Genomic DNA, 22,921 nt, shown 5'->3' on the forward strand with positions numbered 1-22,921 from the left:
TATGTATCCGATGCCTACGCCCATGTCATACATGCAGCAGCCTTCGCATTATCAAACCCCAGTATATCGACCTGAGATGGCTGCTCCTGCTGTATTTTGTCCTGAAGTTCCAGTTGGGGGGTTTTCTGGAATGCTTGCTGGTGGTGGATTTGATGTGGACTTCACAAGGTATTTAGGAGCAGATGGGGGATCTCAAGGAGGAGGGTCTCAAGGAGGAGAAAGATCAGGGCCACATTCAGTCTCAGGCTCGGTTGAGTAGTTTATTTGGTTCGCTTTCTTGGCGGATAAATATGACACATTTGTTCTATATTTTTGTTTTTGTATGTTACGTTTGTAATGTCGGATTTAGTGTTTGTTGTGACGGATGAATTTTTGTTTATTATGTGGAACGTTTGATGTATAATATTTGTATATTTTGGCACTATATGTCTTGTTAATTTTTTTTATTAATGTTTGTTTTGGTCAGAACTTGAAAAAATTTATTAAGGTGGATACAATTTTTTTTAGTACCAATTAATTGAAAATGATGCCGATTTACGTTTTTTGAAAAATATTAACAAGGCTAGTGTCGGTTCAGACCGTTACTAGTTTGAATATTTTATTTATGTAATGGTTTTCTTACGTCGGTTTAGGAATATTTTAATTATTTAATTTTATTACAGTGTTGGTTAGAACCAATGGTATGGTTTATATATATTATAATTAAATTGCTCACTTTGAATATTTTTTTATTTAATTGTTATCTAACGTCGGTTTAGTATATTTTATTTATTTAATTGTAAGACAATGTCGATTAGATCCGACAGCAGAGTTGCTATATATTATAATTAAATTGTAAAATTTGAATATTTTATTTATTTAATGGTTATATAACGTCGGTTTAGGTATATTTTATTTCTATAATTTTATGGGAATGTCGGTTAGAACCGACGCAATGTTATGAATATATTATAATTAATGTTCAATTGTACGTCGGTTTAAAGCGACGCTAATGTCAGTGTCGCTTTAAACCGACGTTGTATAGTGGCGGATTAAGCAATGAAACCAACACTGAAGGCGTTTTGTGACGCAAGCATTAGTGTCGCTATTGAAATGCGACATTACATTGTTTTATGTCGGATTTTTACCAAATTTCCGACAGAAATTAGGTTTATTGTCGGTATTTGCTTCGCCGGTGATAGCCTGTATTGTAGTAGTGTATCAATATACCCATCTCGCTCATCCTCCACTATCATATTGTGTAATATGATGCAAGACATCATGATGGAGTTCAAATTTTCTCAACTCCACCCTCTTGCCGGTTCGCTGATAATCTTCCACCGTGCTTGTAGAATACCGAAAGCTCTCTCAACATCTTTCCGGTATGCCTCTTGGTGTAAGGTAAACAACTTTTCTGCATCATTCCTAGGGTTTGGAATTGCTTGGACAAGTGTCGCCCACTTTGGGTAGATGCCATCTGCCAAGTAATACCCCATATTGTATTCACGGTCATTGATGTAGTAGTCAAGTTGAGGTGCTTTACCTTCCGTCAAGTTATTGAAGAGGGGTGAACGCCCAAGAACTGTAATGTCATTTTGGGATCCAGGGACTCCAAAGAAAGCATGCCAGATCCATGTGTCATATGAGGCAACTGCCTTTAACACAACAGTTGGCTTTCTCGACCTTCCGCTAAAGCCTCCTTGCCATCCAGTGGGACAGGCCTCCTTGCCATCCAGTGGGACAGTTCTTCCAATCCCAATGCATGCAGTCTAATGACCCTATCATGCCCAGAAACCCACGATCTTCAGCTTTGTGAAGGAGCCGATTCAGATCTTCTTGATTTGGCTCTCGGAGGTACTCGTCTTTGTAAACCTGAACAATTGTGTTACAAAATTCTTCAAGAGTATTAAGGCATGTAGACTCAGACATACCATGGGTTTCATCCATCAAATCAGCTGAGGAGCCATATGCCATCATTCGGAGTGCAACAGTAACCTTCTGATGAGGTGAGAAACCAGGGCGGCCTGCTCTGTCCCGCTTCTGTCGAAAGTATGGATTGACCTGCTGGACATCACAAAGTAAACGCTCGAAGATATGACGCCTTATCCGGAAGCGACATCTGAAATCCTCTTCTGTGTACACCGAGTTGGGGTTGAAGTGGTTGTTCATCAGATTGGCATGCGTCATCGCTCTGTTTCGTGGTTTGTAAGAGCGACCAGTAACAGAGCCATCCCATTGAGGTTGTTCCTCAGTTGGCTGACACACCATGGCCGCAACCATGGTTGCTGCCAAGTTTTGTTTGTTACGCCTTACTTGAACTTCTTCATCAGACTCCTAATCTTCTCGTCTCATTTGCGCCCATTTTGCTTCCAATTTGGAATTGGATGAGGACCCCCAATTGGAATTGGATGAAGATCCGAAGTTGGAATTCATTGCAAACTTGAATTGAAAGAGATTGAATTGCAAGAGATTGAATTACAAGAGATTGAATTGAAATAGATTGAATTTAAAGTTGTGTGAATTATAGCCTAATATCCACCCTATTTATAGCAAAAAAAAATTCAAATCCAACGGCTAGCTGACGTCAGCATGATGTCAACTACCAACGGCTAGCTGGCATCATGTTGACGTCACTTAGCCGTTAGATTTGAATTTAAATTGTAGTTTTTAAATAATAAATTATGTTTGGCCCTATGGCCCTTTGGCCCTCGGTTGGAGACGGTTTTTTGTGACAGGGCTAAAACGAGTCATCTGGCCCTTTGGCCCTCGGTTGGAGACGAAGGCTAATATATCACGAAACTTCTAAGTACCGAAGTGTGGTATCGTCTTCACTTGCCTTATCTGTCTCATAGGTAGATGTGGCATCTTTTCTGGAAGTACTCTTCCTCCATCCAGGGGTGGTATCTTTAACCGGTGGAGATTTACAAGGTAATGTATCAATTTCACTTCAAGCTTACTTATAGTTTCAAGCTTGGTCAAGCGCGATACAAACCATGTAATAGGAGTCCCCCAAGTCGCCGAGCTAGGAGATCTACCGAAAGAGGTGACAGACAAGGCAAGTAATCAGAGCTCTAAGCAATCAGTCCAAGATCAGAAGTTTGATTTCGAGTTTCGGCTGATTGTTCTCATTCTCCCTATCTTGCAGGCAGCATGAAGGATAAAGAGAAGAAAAATGAGAAAAGATTATATGAGATACTTTTGCTTTTGAAGAAGTAACTTTCCACAGGCTTATTCTTGAACTGGGCTGAAGGGTTTTTTGGTTTCCTCCAGAGTATAAGGCCGACTCAAGAATTTGAGGGTCAAAACAAGTCCATCAAATCTAGAGTATGTTCGACCTTGATGATATGATATACTTTTGCTGTTGACAAAGTAATGGATGTATTGGCACGTGTTCTGTTACGCTTGTCTCCACATGCTTCCTTATATCCTTCTCACTTGCCCTATCTGTTCCTCATGCAGATGCGGTATCTTGTCTGGAAGCATAAGATGTTGAAGATGAGTACTCGAGAGCAATGCCAGGTAAGTAATCAGGCAAGAGGTTCTAGGCAGTCAGTTCCTAACTGGAAGCTTGATTCCAAGTGATGACTGATTGCTCTTTTTCTCCTTGTATTGCAGGTAAGAACAAGGGCAAAAGAAAAGACAGCGAAAAAGCATGATATGGGATACTCTTGCTTTTAACTCTGATGATATGAGATACTCTTACTCTGGTGTGGCTGGTTTGCATAGGTATTATTGTAGGGAAGAAAGCTGAGTATTTTGAGAGGCTTCGTTGAGAGTGCCCTCTTAGATATGATGAAGGGTTGAGCATTTTTGCAAGTCTGCCTGTCCGTGGAGGATGAAGGTCGACATATATAGGAGTCTCCCTATCAACAAGTAGTAATGATATTCCTTTACCCTTCTTGGTTATAGCAATGGAGTGGGAGCTGGAAGCTTCATGTGTTTTAACTTTGTTAGAGTACTTTGAAAAAATGGTATGTGGTATCTGGAAAGCTGATGTTGCATGTGAAGATTGCAGACAAGCTTTATCCAAGGAAATCTGGCTTTTGAAGTTCGGAGAGCAGTGCCTCTTCGGTTTTCGAACAAGCAATCCTGTTGGGGACCAGGCTCTCGAGATTCGAAGAATGATGCCTCTTCGATTTTTGTGAAAGTAATCCTGTTGGGAGTCTGGCTCTCGAGATTCGGAGGGCGGTGCCTCTTCGATTTTTGAGCAAGTAATCATGTTGGGAGTTTGGCTTTCGAGATTCGGAGAGCGGTGTCTCTTCGATTTTTGAGAAAGTAATCCTATTGGGAGTCTGGCTCTCGAGATTCGGGGGGCGGTGCCTCTTCGATTTTTGAGCAAGTAATCTTGTTGGGAATCTAGCTCTCGAGATTCGGAGAGCGGTGCCTCTTCAATTTTTGAGTAAGTAATCCTGTTGGGAGTCTGGCTCTCGAGATTCGGAGAACGGTGCATCTTCGAGTTTTGAGCAAGCAATCTTGTTGGGAATGTTTTCTCGAATGTGAGTAAAGGTTGGGCATTTTTGCCAGTCTGCCTTGCCACGGAGCACAGAGGTTACACACATAAGGAATTTCCAATTATCAAGCAGTTGTGATGTTCCTTTACCCTTGTGGGTAATAGTAGGGTAGCTGGACCTTCAAAATTTATGTGCCTAAACTTTGTCAGAGATCTTTGGCAAAGTTATTTATGGTACTCGAGGAGCTGATGTTGCGTGTGGAAAGTGGTGCCTCTTCGGAATCCAGAGAGTGGTGCCTCTTCGATTTTTGAACTAACGACCATGTTGCCCTTTCTTTTATAAGTGCATCAATTGTGTGCAAGAAGTACATTGAGAGAATTATTGCTTGGAGGAATTTTCCCCTTACTTCAGAGATTTATTGGACCTCATTTCTCCTTCATAATTTCTGAAAATGTCTGGCCCATCCGACCGTCGTTTTGACTTGAACTTTGGTGAAGAGGCAGCTATGTCTTCTCAAGACAACATATGGTGCCCATCCTTCTTATCCCCTAATGGTCCTTTTACCGTTGGAGACCCCGTGATGAAGAATGATATGACCGCTGCGGTGGTGGCCAAGAACCTTCTCACTCCCAAAGATAACAGACTACTTTCCAAACTATCTGATGAGTTGGATGTTAAGGATTCCATGGCTTTCAGTGTTCAATGTGCAGGTTCTGTGTCTAATATGGCCCAACGCCTATTTGCTCGAACCCGCCAAGTTGAATCATTGGCGGCTAAGTGATAAGTCTCAAACAGGAGATTAGAGGGCTTAAGCATGAGAATAAATAGTTGCACAGGCTCGCACATGACTATGCCACAAACATGAAGATGAAGCTTAACTAGATGCAGGAATCTGATGGTCAGATTTTACTTGATCATCAGAGATTTGTGGGTTTGTTCCAAAGGCATTTATTGCCTTCGTTTTCTAGGGCTGTACCGCGTAATGAAGTTCCAAATGATCAACCTCCGATGCCTCATCCTTCTGGGGTTCTGTCCAGTACTGAGGCTCCGAATGATTACCCTCTGGTGCCTTCTCTTTCTGGGGCTCTGCCGACTGCTGAGACTTCTCCTAAGCAACCTTTGTGAAGGCTCCATCTTGTTTGTTTATTTTGACTCATGTATGTGTACATATTTGTAACTTATCGGAGATATCAATAAATAAGCTTTGATTCATCTCAACGTATTGTGTTAAATACACCAAAGTCTTCTTCACTAAGTTCTTTGAATTTTTTTTTCTTTTGTTGAAGCTTGTATTTTGAAGTTTTGTGAGTGAAGCATGTAGGTTGAGGTAATGTTCTCTTAATTTCCCGAGTGAGGAAAACTTCTCGGTTGGAGACTTGAAAAATCCAAGTCACTGAGTTGTCGTGAGACTTCCGAGTATCAAGGTGCAGTAGCATATGGTAAGAGTCCCCTAAGTCTTTGGTCGAGGGAGTTGACGAAGGAGGTGTCTTGCTAGTAGCCAAACTTCTAAGGTAACAAAACTTCACCGTTTTCCTTTCTAAGTAGTAGCCCAAAACTCCTCCTTCGTATATATGTGTTATGAAAGTTGTTAGGCCCAAAGAAGAGGAGGCCTAAGCAAAAAATTATTATTTTTTTTTCGAATTTTCAAATTTCTGAATTTTCGAATTTTCGAATTTTCGAATATATATATATATATATATATATATATATATATATATATATATATATATATATATATGTATGTATGTATATATTTTAAGCTTTGTAGGTAAAGCTTTGGTGTTGTAGCTTTGTAGGTGAAGTTTTGAGGTTGAAGCTTTGTTGGGTACTATGAATTGATTTTGCTTCACACTATCTTGATCAAGAGTGTGTGAAGCTTTTGTGGGTGAAGCTTTTATGGGTCAAGCTTTTATGGGTCAAGCTTTTGTGGGTGAAGTTTTTGTAGGTGAAGCTTTTGTGGGTGAAGCTTTTGTGGGTGAAACTTTTGTGGGTGAAGCTTTTATGGGTTAAGCTTTTGTGGGTGAAGCTTTTGTGGGTCAAGTTTTGTGGGTGAAACTTTTGTAAGTGAAGCTTTTGTGGGTCAAGATTTTGTGGGTGAAGCTTTTGTGGGTGAAGCTTTTGTGGGTTAAGCTTTTGTAGGTGAAGCTTTTGTGGGTCAAGCTTCTGTAGGTGAAGCTTTTGTGGGTGAAGCTTATGTGTTGAAGCTTTTGTAGGTGAAGCTTTGGAGTTGAAGCTTTGTGGTTGAAGCTTTTGTTGGGTACCATGAATTGATTTTACTTCACACTATCTTGATCAAGATAGTGTGAAGCTTTTGAGAATTTGTAGTTGTCTTCCATTGATGAAGCTTTTTTTGGTGAAGCTTTTGTGGTGAAACTTTGTTGGGTACCATGAATTGCTTTTGCTTCACACTATCTTGATCAAGATAGTGTGAAGCTTTTGAGAATTGTGGTTGAACTTCTTTGATGAAGCTTTTGTTAGCACCATAAATTGGTTTTGCTTCACACTGTCTTGATCAGGAGTGTGTGAAGCTTTTGAGAATTGTGGTTGCCCTCCATTGATGAAGCTCTTGTTGGCACCATAGATTGGTTTTGCTTCACACTTTCTTGATCAAGAGTGTGTGAAGCTTTTGAGAATTGTGGTTGAACTCCTTTGATGACAACATATACAAATTTTGCTTCCACACTATTGAGCAAGAGATTATGATGCAAGCCACACCTTGTAGTGTTTGCATTGTTACAAAAGAGAAATGTCTGAAGCAAATGCAAGAGGGCTGAATAGCTTGATCTTCATATACCATGCACTGAAGTTGTTGTTGGCTTGCAATAAGATTTTGTTGGTGATTATAACTCTTGTTGGGCATAAGTGCTCCCCTAGTTGAGTTGTAAAACATGAGGGTTTTTTTATTATTTGTGAATGTTAGGAGTTCACATGTACAAGTTGTACCACTCGTCTTCTAGTTGGTGGAATGAATGGTGAGTTGCTTTCATCACCTGGTTGGTGGTATGAAGATGAGTTCCTTCTTCACTTGGTTGGTGGCATGAGTGGCAAGTTGCCAAATGATATTAGAGTACGGGTTATACATTTCATCACTTGGTTGGTGACATGAAGGAGAGTACGGGTTGTACATTTCATCACCTGGTTGGTGGCATAAAGATGAGTTCCTTCTTCACTTGGTTGGTGGCATGAGTGGCAAGTTGCCAAATGATATTAGAGTACGGGTTATACATTTCATCACCTGGTTGGTGGCACGAAGATGAGTTCCTTCTTCACCTGGTTGGTGGCATGAGTGGCAAGTTGCCAAATGATATTAGAGTACGGGTTGTACATTTCATCACCTGGTTGGTGGCATGAAGGAGAGTATGGGTTGTACATTTTTTTCACCTGGTTGGTGACATGAAGATGAGTTCCTTCTTCACCTGGTTGGTGGCATGAGTGGCAAGTTGCCAAATGAAGGAGAGTACGGGTTGTACATTTCATCACCTGGTTGGTGGCATGAAGATGAATTCTTTCTTCACATTTCATCACCTGGTTAGTGAGAATAAGGGCAAGGTGTCGAGGCACATTGTAGCAAGTGTCGAAGACATAAAGTATGTTAAACCATTTCGAAGCACAGTTGGCTTATTTATGGATGTGTTGGAATGTTTGATGTTTTTGTATAAATGTGTTGGAATGTATGATGTTTATGTATGAATGTGTTGGAATGTATGATATTTATGTTGATTGATATGAGTGATGCTTATGAATGTTTTGATATGCATGAAGGGATCCATGCTTTTGATATGTGAACCATATTGGTTGTAACACTTAATATCACATACTTTGTGTCAAAGTACGCATGTTGAAGCTTTGAGTTGAAGTATAAGGGTAGGTCAGCGTAGACCAAGTGTTCCAGTGCTAAGAACGTAAAAGACTCAGAAGAAGTTGTCTGAATTTCTTCTTCTTTAAATATTTGCCGAATGGCTTGTGTGACAAAAGATCTCAAGCGGTTGAAAGTCAAAACATTTGTAATGTGTATGCCTTCTTATAATAGCATTTCCTTCAGTACCTAGTCCTCCACTTTGAAAGAGTGAGGCTTGGCCCCATAGTCATAATAGTCGACGGTACGTTCACCCTTGGTTGTCTTGATACAAACTTTTATCCCTTTTGTTGTAATGGGCTTGCTGAAAGTAAAAATCCTTCCTCTTACCAAGAGACAGATACGTTTGGTGACTTAGCGAGTAGCTAAATGAGGCAGGAGATGATGCAATGGGTGTCTGAATGGCCAAGATCTCCTCACTTGGTAGAACTTGACTTCCACTTCCCACTTGTTGATAAGGGTTAACCATATGGGGGTTCCCTTGGTATGTCCCTGCTTCAGTAGAAGCGTGGTTATAAGCTGTGCCATCACCTCAGAGTAAGTCTTCCAAGTGTTGGCATTGATCATGTACTTGAAGAAACAATCACGTAGGCCTGCCCTGAAGGCCTTGATGGCGGTCTTGTCATCTGCCTTAGCGCAGTGAGAATACTCATGGTTGAAGCGACCGGCATACTCTCGTAGTGACTCGTCCGGCTTCTGGTGAATAGTGTACAAGTCATCTGTAGAATGCAAGCGATCGGTTTGGAAGATGTGTTGAGGGACAAACAATTTCCTCAGTTCCTTAAATGAGTCTACTATCTCAGGTGGAATACGGTAATACCAGTTTAGAGTTCCGCCAGAGAGGGTGGAGGGGAAGAGAAGACATCACTCTTCGTCGGTGTGCATCCGATACGCCATGGTGGACTCAAAAAGGTTAAGGTGTTCAATTGGGTCATTCCTTCCAGTATAGAGTTGTAAACCAAGCTTTTGTTTTGTCTTCGCTTGAGGGGGTGTCGATGATCCTCCTTGTGAGAGGGTCAGGCTTGGGTTGGTTCCAGTTAGGTATCTTGGCCTGACGTTCGGCCTTCAATTTGTTTACTTCTTCAATGAGCTGTAGGACAAGGGGGTCCTGAGTAGAGTCATGTACCACTGGAATTTTCTTTTGTAAGTCTCAATCACCTCTTGGAAGTAGGAAAGTTTGAGCAAGAGCGTGTGGTTTTTTCTTGGACTCACCGTACTGACTTCTAGGGCGAGTCTGTCGGAATACCTCAGAGTCCCCTGTACATTCATGTTCCTCTAGGACCTATTGTTCATTCCCTCGATTGGTAGCTGGCCTGGGTCGTGGGAGGGAACTAAGTCTTTCAGAAACCCTTGGGTCATTGATATTTGAGCATATGTGGAGGGGATTCTCTCGACGTTGATTTAGGAAGTCTCGGCAGTCACGATAAACGGCTTTCGATCCTTCCAACCCTTCTGCAAAGAGGTGTCTTCCTCCACTTCTCTTGCTTCGGGTCGAAGCATCTGAGTTGAGAGAAGTCTTATGTTGATCAATGTTTTGATGATTAGCTCGCTCTTCATCAGGGATACCCATGTCGAAGGGAGGTGACCCTCCGTGTTGGGGGGTACCTAGATGATGGTTGATGTCCACATGGGCAACGAGCTCGCGTATTTGAGTACGCATAGTTTCGTGAAGTGTCTCAAAGAGATTCTCATACTGCTCCTGGAAGACCTCATTCTTCATTGATATCTTGTTTTTCTGAGCTTCTAGCTCATCGACTTTAGCTTGAAGAGCAACAATTTTTCCTTCCTTCTTTCGTTGCTTCGCACTAGGTGCAAGAGGGGTGTCATTCTGTGTGTTGTGGCTTCCTTCGCTCCCCATGTTGGAGAGGGATGCCTGATCAAAAGAGAGTGTACGAATGGTGGAAACCAGCTTGGCAAAGCTGAAGAGAGTGTGAATAAGTGTTGTTCCTACAGACGGCGCCTAATGTTGATGCACAAAATCAGTGAGGATTTTGGTACAACATAAAATGTTAAATTTGTGACCTTCGCTAGATTGCTCCAGTCACTAGTGTGGATAAGTATGTAAATGGATAGAGACAGGGAAGCAAACACAAGATGTATGTGGTTCACCCAGATTGGCTACGTCCACGGAGTAGAGGAGTTCTCATTAATTGTGAAGGGTTTACACAAGTACATAGGTTCAAGCTCTCCTTTAGTGAGTACTAGTGAATGATTTAGTACAAATAACACTAGGAAATATTGTGAGAGAATGATCTCTATTTATAGAAGAGAGTTTCTAGTTTCATTTTGACATTGACACATGTCGTGTTGTGATTGGCTTCTGATGTTAACACGTGTCGCGCTATGATTGGTTTCTGATGTCGACACGTGTCACGTTGTGATTGGCCTCTTGGTTGGAGGGAAACTCTTCTGGGTCCTTGACGGTATAACGTTGACCGGTGCTCAGTAGTTTCGGGATTGGTCAAGTATGGTACAAACACATCAAATGCCCCAATGCGTCACAACAGCACATCAACATTATCCAAATATGAGAGTGCAACTGCAGCATGAAAGGCTGCTCCAATTGGAAGAAACTCCTCATCAATCACCAAGAAGGGTGAATTCAAATCTGTTTTCGATTCAAACGTCTCGTTCTTCGTTCCAATCATGAAGAATGCATCAGCCATTTTTTCTGCATAGAAGCTAAAGTTCTCTGCTCCCATAGCCATTGGAAGTACCTTCACATTCGGTTGCCCAAGCAAAGTTTCTCCAACACTCTTCGCATGTTTGTACATTGCTTCATCATTAACCGTGGCGGGATAGGGCCTCATTTTTTCTAGCATGAAGTCTACCGTTGCTGTGCACCAATGCACCGAAGCTTGCATCTCTATAACCTGCCTATCATCATACACATTTAAATCAATGGTCTAAACAAAGATTCTCGACTCTTGACTCTTGATTACATAACATGTCAAACTGTCTAGTCTCATAAGACGGCAAAATTTCAATCACACTTCCAACTAGTAACTGCTTTTAAACTGCATGTTTATCTGAAAAGCTACCATCTGATAAGACCTTCTGAAGTCATGCTTCGAAATGTGCCTCTTAATGTCACCATCTCTGGGATTACATTTACTGCTTGGCCACCATAAAAACAACCCCACAGTTACAACCTTGTAATAGGTCAGAAATGAGTACCCTTTTAGGTGATCCGCACCTTGTATTTCTTAAAGTCTCCAGTTAAAAGATCATCAAATCGGAAAAACTATTTAGACAGAGTTGTTATTCAACCAATAGACGAACACTTTTTGTTACTAAATTTGGCAGAGATAAACATCAAGTCCAACAGTTGAATTAATTTCCGGCTTGGCCCATTGTTTGCAGGGACGACGATTTAGAAAATTAAGAAGAAGATGATGCATATATAATTATACAATCCCTGGACTCTAGGGGTTTGTTTCTCGAGATACAATCTGTTGGAGTCAAATGTGGAGAAGTAACAAGCACGTCCACCTTTCCCATGAATTATGACCCAAAAACCTACCAGCCCTAGCAAGCATTGGACCAGGTCTCGAACCGATAGTTCCGACAGTCATTTCCGGTGAAATATGTATCAGAAGAATGCCTTGAACGTTATCAAGAGTACCCTCTTTTATCATATGGTATGCACCCTCCACGCCCTTCTTCTGCAGGCTGAGAAAAAGCTTGATTGTGCCCTATAAAAATTGTAAACATGAATGCAAATTGTAAACAATGTGTATAAATGGTCAAAAACATAATGGAAAAGATTTGAGCATATATTAACTTCAGTTGGTTTGTATATAAACCTTTATTTCTTTACTTTTCAGTTAAGTAACTTAGCAGCTCCTAGCAGTTTTGTTACATGAGTAACTGTCCACACAAGTGCATTTTTCCAGGGTTCTAGCTCGTGCTCCCACTCAATCATTTTATAACAAACAAGAAACCCTATTTAATCAGTTTTTTTTTCTTTTCTTTTGAACTATTATTAGTACTTCAAAAATCTCATTCTATACTCCTCACTAGTGTATTTTTCTTTCTAATTATAGAAAGTTTGAAGTACAAAATGAGAATTTTTGGAATGTCAATAACAATTCCCTTTTCTTTTAACAATAAACCTCTTTTAATGAGGTCTATGGATTACATAACTGACCGCCTCTCTAAGAGCACCTCCAGCGGGGGAGGTTGCTCAGGGGCCAGGCCTCCAAACAGTAGCAGATTGCTGGGGGGATGACCTTCATCGTTAGGAAGCCCGAGCGACAGGCGAGGCCCAAGGAGCAGGCCCGTCGAGGATTGCCAGCCTGAGAGCCCGAGGGCTGCGTCAGGCGCGTGCGTTTCACGCGCGCGTGGGCGCGAGTCTTCCGACAAAAAAACAGGGCTGGGGCCCGCGACGTCAGTTGTGAAAAGTTACCGTTAGGGAAGCCACATGGCTTCCCCATGTCCGTTCGATTGAAACGGTCCTATTTTATGGACCGCTGGATTTCCAACAGTAATAAACATTTAAAAATCTCATTTAATTTCATCTGTTTGATCTAAGATCAACGGTCCACGTTATTAGGCTTTGTAAATTAAAAAAAAAAAAAAAGAAAAAACCGTTTAAAATTTTAAAATGTTACCGTTGTGACACGTGGCACATTCTGAAGTGTTGGAATTTAAATTTTTTTAAATCCAACTGCATAGATTAATTAGGTGAATAAAAATTAAAAAAAAATGTAAAAAATTCTTAAAAATCTGAAAAAAATTATGAAAAATTATAAAAAATTTTGATTTTACTTTTCTATAAATACCTTCTCATTATCTTCTATCCTACACCACAATTTCATATTTTCTCAACTACTTTCATCCACATTCCTATCTTTCTCTCAAAATTTCAATCCAATTTTTTTTCCAACAAAATGACTACTCAAGCAGGTACGAATTGGACGCTTCTTGAAGATGTTGCGTTGTGTACTAGTTAGGTTCAAGTTACTCATGATTCGATAATGGGTAATGAGATGCAGTTGCAAGAAATGTGGAGTCTTATTCATACCAATTATCTTGAGAAAATGGGTGGGCAAAGAACTAAAGAATCGATGTCCAATTGTTGGAAATTACTTAGTCAATCGTTTAGTACGTGGAGAGACGCCTTGGCACAAGCTAGTGGTAATCTTCGAAGTAGGGAAAATTTAGCGGATCAGGTAACAATATATTATTTATTTGTTTGTATTATTTGTTAGCTACTTTCATTATATTTATTTGTTTGTATTATTTATTTGTTACCTACTTTCTTTATAATTATTTGTTAGCTACTTTCATTATATTTATTTGTTTGTATTATTTGTTACCTACTTTCATTATAATTATTTGTTTGTATTATTTATTTGTTACCAATTCTCATTATAATTATTTATTCTCCCGCATTGTGTAGGAACTTTAAGCACAAGCTTGGTATGGTGCCAAAACCAAAAGCAAAAACAAAACATTCACCCGGTTTGAATGTTGGAATATTGTCAAAGATTGTCCTAAATTTAGAGTTATGCATGTCGGTCCAGAAGTTTTCATGAACAGCACCCCTCTACACTCTACACCCGAGCATGCCTCGCATGATCATGATGAAGATGATTATGAAGAAGTGCCTGAAACGCCCCCCGTTGAACAAGCGTCGGGGTCTACCCGTTTTCCAATTAGGCCTCAAGGTAAGAAGGCTTCAAAGAGAAAAGGTAATGCTTCCAAGAATGATTATGCAAAGTATATGGAAGAACTTGCCCGCCAAGGTGAATTGAATTTGGCTCGGGAAATTGCTAAATTTGAGGCTGATAAGGCTATAAAGGATGCAAAAGCTGTAGCTTTTGAGAAAACATTTGAAGTTGATAAGAGAGAAAGAGAACTACTTCGGCAAGAAAGGGAACATAGAAGAGAAGAAAGAATGGCTGAACGAGATCGTGACATTATGAAGGAGCCTTTAGAAGGGAAGTCTCCAGACTCTAAATATTTTTGGAAGTTGGAGAAAGCGGACGTGGTGTGAAGGAGGCGTGCAAGAGAAGCGAGAGCAAGAGGAGATGGTCCTAGCACGACAAGAGAAGATCATCCTAGCACCACAAATTGGTTAGGTGATGGTTATCCATTCACGAACCCATAATTTTCCAATCAATTTGGGTTGTAATTTCTTATTCATTGCATAGAGTACTTTATATTGCTTCCAATTTATTGAATTTAGTACTTTATTTAAACTAAAGTATATTTATTTCATTTGGTAATTTATTGAATTTAATACTTTATGTTGTTTCCAATTTATTAAATTTAGTACTTTATTCAAAACACATTTAAACACACCAAATAAAATAACATCAACACACCAAAAAAACACACCAAATAAAATTACATTTCAACTCACTAAATGAACTAAAAAAACACACCACATAAAATAAAATAAACACACCAAATAAAAACAAACACTAATGAACTTAAGTATCTTCAGCACCCCTCAATTCCCACTGGTGCTCTATCAAGTCAATTTGGCGGGCATTGTGCATATATGGGCTTTGAAGTGCAGTATATCGTTGAATGATCCTTTCATTGTAACGTCCATCCCTTTTTAATGGCTCATGTTGCACGGGCTCATCGGTGGCGTTATGAGCACAATATATACATGTTCTTGAATTGTTCATCGTGTCTGGCTCATATTCATCAACGGCTTCATCGCGGACGTGGCACTGTTTTGACAAATGTTGACCACCTTGGGTAAATGCCATCAGCTAGGTAGTATGGCCCGTCGTACATACGTATGTTGACCTCATACGTGACTTTTGGTGTCTTTCCTTGTAGGACATCGTTGAACACTGGGGATTGGGCAAGGACGTTGATGTCATTTTGAGCTCCCGGAACCCCGAAAAAGGCGTGCCAAATCCATGTATCAAAAGATGCCACCGCCTCCAAAATGATACTTTTTGATTATTTTCTGTCCCCATAAGCGCCTTGCCATGCACTTGGACAGTTTTTCCAAGTCTAGTGCATACAATCAATGCTTCCAATCATCCCTGGAAAACCTCGCATCTCGCTTTTCTTCATAAGCCTTTGCAAGTCCATATGAGTAGGTCTCCGGAGGTACTCTTCGGTGTAGATAGATTCGATTGCCGAACAAAACCTCATCAGGGACTCAAGAATGGTTGATTTTCCCATCCTCGTTATCTCGTCCACTTGGTCTGCAGCTGCTCCATATGCAAGTATCCGCAAGGCAGCAGTAATTTTTTGCTTAGGTAGGAGACCCATATCACCAAAAGCATCCGGCTTTTGCACAAAGTAAGAATCATGGTTGCAAACAGGCCCATGATTTGTTGAACAAATGTCGTTCCATTCTAAAACGACGTCGGAAGTATTATCAGGGAATGCACTATTACGGACAAAATAATCGTCCAATAGCTCCTGACCTCGTCGTTGCCTGTTTCTATCAATGTTCATAGCACGGTTGGGCCTGCAAATATGAGCCACAGCTTGGACGACTCGACGGAATTGTGAGGATCCTGTCATTCTTGATTTGTCATCTCTCCTTCTACGCTCATTAGGGGTGGGTTCAAAAAACCGAAAACCGAAAAAAACCGAAAACCAAACCGGACCGAGGCCGAAAAAAACCGAACCGAAAAAAAAACCGAACCGAAACTGTCAAACCGAACCGAACCGAATCTGGTCAGTTCGGTTTCGGTTTTTGAGGTTCGAAAACCGAACCGAACCGAACCGAACCGAATTATATATATTTAATTATTTTTTTCAATATTATAAATAGTTTATTCATACAATCATAACAAAACAAAACCTGTTGGCAAGTTGGTTTCAGGGAAAATTTTCAAGTTGCAGTGCAAGGGTTCGAACCCTCATGCCTCCAACATTTCAGAAACGTTTTTTTATTTTTTTGAGAAATCCCCTTTAAGTTAACCCTAGCAGCCACACCTTTTATTCATTCCCCTCTTCTCTCTCTCATTCCCTTCGCAGCCGAGCCTTCTCTCTGTCTTTCTCAAACTCTCTGTCTCTCTTGGTCTTGAATCCCAGGCGACCCGCGACGGCGCGACGCTTCTCACTCTCAGTCTCTCACACCTCGCCCTCGCCGTGTGCTTCGGCGATCTCGAACAAGTGAAGGCGATGATCCTGATCCAAGTGGAGCTCACCAACATGGACCTCAAATCCATCTCCTCCAGGTCCTTGCCCGACCCGCATACCCTCCGAAAGTCCTCTCACCTCCTCAGCCCCAAAGTCCTCCAGGTATTGACTCCTCTCCGTAATTTCTCTCGTGAATTTTCTGGGTTCTCTTTTGTTGCTGAGAAAATAGATAAACAGAAAGAAAAATGTGAGCTTTCGTCTGTTTGTTTGTTGATTATCAGATAGCTTGGGTGAGAGATCCAGGAAGAGGCGATGGACCGATACATAATGTTGATGGCATTCTCTAAGTCGTTTTTATAGTACTGATCTAACAGAAGGTGCTGCAAGCACTGGAAAAGTATTTAAGCCATCAAATGAAGCAAATGAGGTTTGCTTCTTCCTCTGATATCTATGGTGGTTTAGACTTTTGATAAATTTCCTAGTAACCGGTTAGGAAAACTCTTTCCAGTAAAATTTATATCAATGGTGTAGAGTTTTCGTTATCCTATTTGAGGCACAAATGGAAAAAACAATATGATCCGAAATTAGGACTATAGTTGTATTCGATGCTGCGCGTCAATTGATTGCTCTTGGAGAAATTTGCACGCCTGTATATATTTCCCAACACATGTTTAAAGATTTATTGAGTGGTACGATACCTGTATTTGCAGTTTTCACGGTCTTCATTACTGATTACGAGTTTGAGAAAGAAAAGCTCCTCAAATTTTGGGTACATTACTGTTTTAAAGACAAGCCATGAGGTTGAGATCTGTTTTTCTTCAATAGCTTTTGTTAGAGATTGACATGCATAGTTGAAATCATTTCGATAGTAAATAAATGAGTAGAAGTCAGTTTGAAAAGAAAATAAACTTTGCGAAATTTTGTAGCATTTAAATGGTGATGTAAAGCAATGATGTATAACTAGTTAAGATGGCAGATAAAAGCTTAAGTTGGTGGATATGAAAATAGTTCAAATGGTGATTCAATTCTGGGATAATTCACTAAATTGGGTGTAAGAAACTTTGCTTAGGTTGTGGGCTACTATGATATGCTAGAGGATCTCTTTTCTTATTGGGAATATGTAATTTTTCGTGAGAAACAGCCCCATAATTTGGGTTCTTCTTGAAAGTAATATACTGGTAAAAGTTTTTAATGTAACCATACTTCTATCTTTAGTTTTACATATTGCATCAGGTACTGATGGGCTTGATATATGTTGATCGAATATTTAATGACACTTATGTATTGCTTAAGAAAAGAACCTTGATTTGTTATTTTTTGGTTGATTGCTTGCATTACATTTTAGGACAATTGGCCCTGCAATGCCATCAGCTGAGTTACTTGCAGCAGCAGCCAAATTGACGAAGGCACAGGCTGAGCTAAGGTATTTTATTTGACAGATTATTCAGCTGGCAAATTATTTTGAAACAACTTTGCAATTACTCTAGTCTTGTTTATTTTGAATTACAGTTATAATTTGGGTTACCTGTTGACGTGGTGGTGGATTATAGTATTTTCTCATTGTGACTGCTTGAAATGTTGTGGTTTTTATTACATATGTATAGAGAAACTGAGTTGGAAGAAGATTCTGAATATTTTATAGGACCTCCACCACCTGCCGTGGTTGCTGAAACTGAATCAGCTAATGAAGCTGAGCGGTTTGAAGAGGTATGGTTGTCTTACCTCGCTGACACTTAAACAAAATTAATAAGGAGATTGTATATAGCCTTAGGTTGAGTGAGAGTTCATTTTAAATCATTACATTCATCTCTTCTTAGCCTTCAGTATTGTCCTTTATAGCGTTATGCTTGTTGTATTAATCTTACCTGTTTTACATGGTTGTGAACTTCTGAGCTTATGCAATTTGTTATGTTGCCTCCTAGGCCGCCTATGCGTTGAGCTTGAGCTTGAAGACTTGGAAGATTTTATTTGTGGAAGACATGAAGTGATGAAACCTTGAAGGTTTATTTGACTTGTGTGATGTTTAAATTTGGACTTTTTGAAGACTTAAACTTTGATGTTTAATTTGGACTTTTTGAAGACTTAAACTTGATTGATGATTGATTCTATTTTTAGTTGGACTTTAAATGTTTATTTTCATTTTTTGAAGACTTTTAGTTTTATGAGACTTTATGTTTTTAGATTAATTAGTAAGTAGTAACTTCCCTTATGAATATTGAAAAACCATCCTGGAGAGATGGAAACATGTCATATTTTCTATTTCTATCTTATGTTGTGGTTGTTTTGCATTTTTTGGAGAAAAAAAAAAAAACCGAAAAAAAACCGAACCCGAACCGAAAAAACCGAACCGAAAAAAAAACCGAACCGAAAAAAACCGAAAAAAATATGGGCCGAACCGAACCGAACCGAAATTTCGGTTTGGTTTCGGTTTTGGCAAAAAACCGAACCGAAAAGAACCGAACCCAGCCCTAACGCTCATCATCCTCTTCCATCTCATTTTGGGCCCAATCCCCAACATTGAACATTCCTTCTGATTGGTTAAACAATTCTTCCTCTTCTTGATCGATTTCCCACATCATCTTTGAAGAAGAAGAAGAAGACATTGTAAGAAGGAAGCAGAAACTATGAATAATGATAGGGATTTTGGCGAAGAAGAAAGCAGAAACTATGAATAATAATAGAGATCTTGAGAAAATTGGTGTGAGATTTATGAGGATGGATAGTGGATTATATGGAGGATTCAGAAAGGATTAGGTTGTAGATAATGCCACGTGACATGCTGTCATTCGTTAAAAATCTGGTGGAAATCTATCCTCAAAGATTGTAATCGGATTGTGACACGTGGCACGACGTGATTGGTTAAAAATCTTATCAAAAATCCATTACCAATAATTGTCTTTTCAGATAATGACACGTGCCTTGACACAACGATTAAAAATCTTATCGGAAATCCATCACCAATAATTGTCTTTGCGAATAATGACACGTGGCGCAACGAGAACGATTAAAAATCTTATCCGAAATAACAAATAAAATTCTTTTGAATTATTTTATAAATATAAAAATACAAATTTTTATTGCTATTGGCTTTTCGGATACTAACATGTGGCGCAATGAGAACGATTAAAAATCTTATCCGAAATTACAAATAAAATTATTATGTATTACTTTATAAATAAAAAAATACTAATATTTTATTGCTTATTGCCAGGGCTATTCAGTGCAGGGGTGGAGATGCAAAAAACAATTGTCAGGGGAATGCACTATTCATTAAGGGCAGTTACTGTTCACTAAGTGGATTAAATAGTGAATAGCCTGGAGGGAGGGCTCCTACATTGGAGTTGCTCTAATAGAAGTGTACCTCACGCGAGGCCCACATGTATTAAGCTATATGATCAATAAATGTGATGGAAATAACATCATTCTTTTTGTTAATGTTGGATTAAATAAATACTGTCAAATTAAAATATGAACTGATTTTCAAACACAATTTTTCTTCCCTGCACACCTTAGGTTTAGCCTTTGAATTAAACAAAACCAAATAATATTCAAGGGACACAAATAGACATAGGTGCGCAGAAGGAGAAAATGGTTTGTGGAATCCTTCATCATTCAATGTATCTAACTGTTTAGTCTCTAACTTTTAATAATTGGCATTTTACTACCATAAAATTACAAATTGTTATACTAATGTCCCTTCCGTTCGTCGAACTATCATCTAACAAGTACTGTCAACGAAAAAAAAATTAACTAACTGCTAAGTTTTTACCCGATACTTAGTTGGTCTACTTTTTACTTACATGAACACTAAATTGATATTGCATTTATATCATTATTCGCATCTATAAATAAACCTAGAAGGTTAACGTTTCCACTAAGAAAATTCTTATTTGTTGTTCATATAGAATTTGTTATTCCATTCATCACGAATCTTATGACATGACTCCATGCAAGAAAAGATGGATCGAGGGGTACGTTAAAAGAATAAAGTTAACTTGACATTTAGACTAACAAGAGGGGCCAAGAGGAAGAATTCGTGACTTAATAGTAACAAAAGTGTAAAATTTTTAAAATCAAGGACCAAAATGTTAGTGACCCTTAACCAGAAGTCTAGAATGATGCAAAGTGCAAATAACATTTATCAAAAAGTTGTGACAAAGAAGAGGAAGGGAACATTTGTCCAAAAAAAAAAAAAAAGGAAGAGGAAGGGAATATTGACCAACGTGAATAGGGAGAGTATCCATGTCGGCCCTGAGAGTAAACCATGGCTGCGACCCCGAACAGTTAGAAGCAGTAACAAAGTCAGAATTTTTTATAAGGAGAAATCTCTCATAATAATATATATATATATATATATATATATATATATTTATAAAATTAGTAACCAAAATATTTTTTGAACAAATGATATTATCTACATGAAGGAGGAAGATGGTTGAGTTTAGTCTCATAATAAGCTAACAACAATATGATTCAAATCTGTCTATGGCGAAAGTCAATAACTAGAATCCCCTACAAATTTTGTATATCATCTAGATAAAACATTTGTGTCTTTTTAAATTTTGATTAAAGTGCTTTGACTAATCGTCAGCGTTTTTTGTTAAGTTAAATTACATGTCATTATTTTATTTTTGTAATTAAAATAACTTATAAATTTATCCATTTAGTTGCTTGATGCGTTTTTCCTTACTCAGTGGACATATTTGTTATTAACTATATTTTTTATTCTTCCAAATACGCTTCTTCGATCACATTTTTTATTTTTTATTTTTTGCAAACATTTAATATTATCTTTTTTCTCAAATGGTTTGTTTTTATTGATTGTTTTCAAATAGTTGTGATCCACCATAGCAAGTTATGTGTAATTTTTTCCATTTTTTTGTGAAACTATTTTTCTTTGATGTTTTATTACGTATAGTTGTTGATAGAACTATTATTAGGTATAATACATTTTGCATATATTATCGGTGGGTACGTTTAAATTTGTAAAATCGTTGATTGGTACGTTTGTTTGCAAATTTTGGTACAATTGATTTGGTACATATTGTTAATATTAGTACATTATTTTTCATTTAGGTACGTTCAATTTCACACACATTGTTCATTGGTAAGTTTATATTGTTTTCAGTCCTATTTTCTTTTAATATACTAAAAGAAAAACTTATTTGGGTACGTTTAGTTTTGTGGGATTTAAAAAAAATATTTTAAATTGTAGATAATCATTGCTATATTGTAGCTAGGGGTTATTGTGAAAATAAATTGAATCTAACCACATTTTTTTTACACTTATCTCGAAAGGGAGGAGGGTAATCAAATGGCTAGATAATAGGAAATTTGTTATGATGTGTTTTTTTGTCGTTAGATTTTAGGGAGGTACATGAAATAATTAATTCTAATGTACAAAGCACAGAAATCAAATCTCTAAAAGGCATAAATGTTTAGTTTAAAAATATGAAAGTGAGGCGCCTATATCAAAAGATCTCATACATTTCAAATAATCATATTTATCCTCGACAAGTTTTCATATTTGAAAACATTGCATGATAACCTCGTCATCTATTCTATTCCATTGAAAGAATTATCATAATCAATATGTAGAATCAATAAAATTTTACAAACCCTAACACTCAAGTAGGAGGTAGAATAGAGTAAAACAACGACTCAAAAATTGTAACAATAATAGAGATTTACAAATCTTATTGTTGCATATTGAATGGATTTGTAATTTTTTTTTTTTCCAAAGGATTTCTAATTTTGTTCAATAAGTTGACTCGATTTGGAATTTGGAATGACAAAAAATATAAAATTTTGAGAATGAGATAGTGGATAACTCTCAATTTTCTGGGTTGCACCGTGAAAGATCAAAGATAAGAATGTGAGGCAAGATTTTTTTTTCTTATAAATAAAGGTGAATGATAATATTAATTTAATAGTTGATTTGTGATAAAGGATCATAACAAGACATAATGATTGGATTTATTTAAAGTTTCAAACAATAAGAGGGTTTTAGAACAAGAGGAATATCTAAGTATCATACAAATATGTATATAGATATAGATATATTTTTTCAAGGTCAGGATAGGCCCAGGACCACCACGGTCCCTTGGTGCCTCCGCCAGCGAATAGAAGCCACCACCCCGGGTCTTGGCCACCGGCCATGTGTACCCGATCGCGAGCGAGTCGACTCGTCTCATCCTCCTCAAAGGCCAGTTCCAGGTTCTCGTGGATTCTCCTCCTCCTAACCCCTCTCAACCCCTCTCAACCAACCAAAGAACTCGGGCACCAGAGCCGAGTCCACCCTCTTCCGAGTGAGTTGACTCACCTCCCACCACGAACCAGCCGCCTCTGAACCCCATGAGTGGTTTGCTATCGCGGACAACAATAACAAAAGCCGCAGCCACTCCATGACAACAAGATGAGTTCGATCGGGTTAAGGATTGTTATGTGAATGGATTTATTCCACTCTTATATAAACTCTAAATTATTATTGTTTGAATGTTTGAGGTTAAAACAATAACTCACTGAGGCGCGCATAAAGTAGCCTCGCTCTGGAAGACAAGTACATGGA

At 38.7% G+C, this 22,921-nt stretch overlaps 2 protein-coding genes across 2 annotated transcripts in view; one reads left to right on the forward strand and one right to left on the reverse strand.

Annotated features, from left to right (window-relative positions):
- Positions 1 to 4,463: 4,463 nt before the first annotated feature.
- The window catches only part of LOC126600410 (uncharacterized), a 51,025-nt gene continuing 32,567 nt past the window's right edge, over positions 4,464 to 22,921 (forward strand). The window contains exon 1 of the mRNA XM_050266987.1: positions 4,464 to 4,485. The gene's annotated coding sequence lies outside the window, so the exon portion shown is untranslated. The remainder of the gene's footprint in view (positions 4,486 to 22,921) is intronic.
- On the reverse strand, positions 10,785 to 11,861 carry LOC126600408 (IAA-amino acid hydrolase ILR1-like 4). Its single transcript, XM_050266986.1, is given in 3 exon segments — positions 10,785 to 11,152; positions 11,287 to 11,418; positions 11,810 to 11,861. Coding segments are annotated over 3 exon segments (552 nt in total).

The sequence above is a fragment of the Malus sylvestris genome, chromosome 14 (genome assembly GCF_916048215.2).
Source record: "Malus sylvestris chromosome 14, drMalSylv7.2, whole genome shotgun sequence".
In the NCBI taxonomy this organism is placed as follows: Eukaryota; Viridiplantae; Streptophyta; class Magnoliopsida; order Rosales; family Rosaceae; genus Malus; species Malus sylvestris.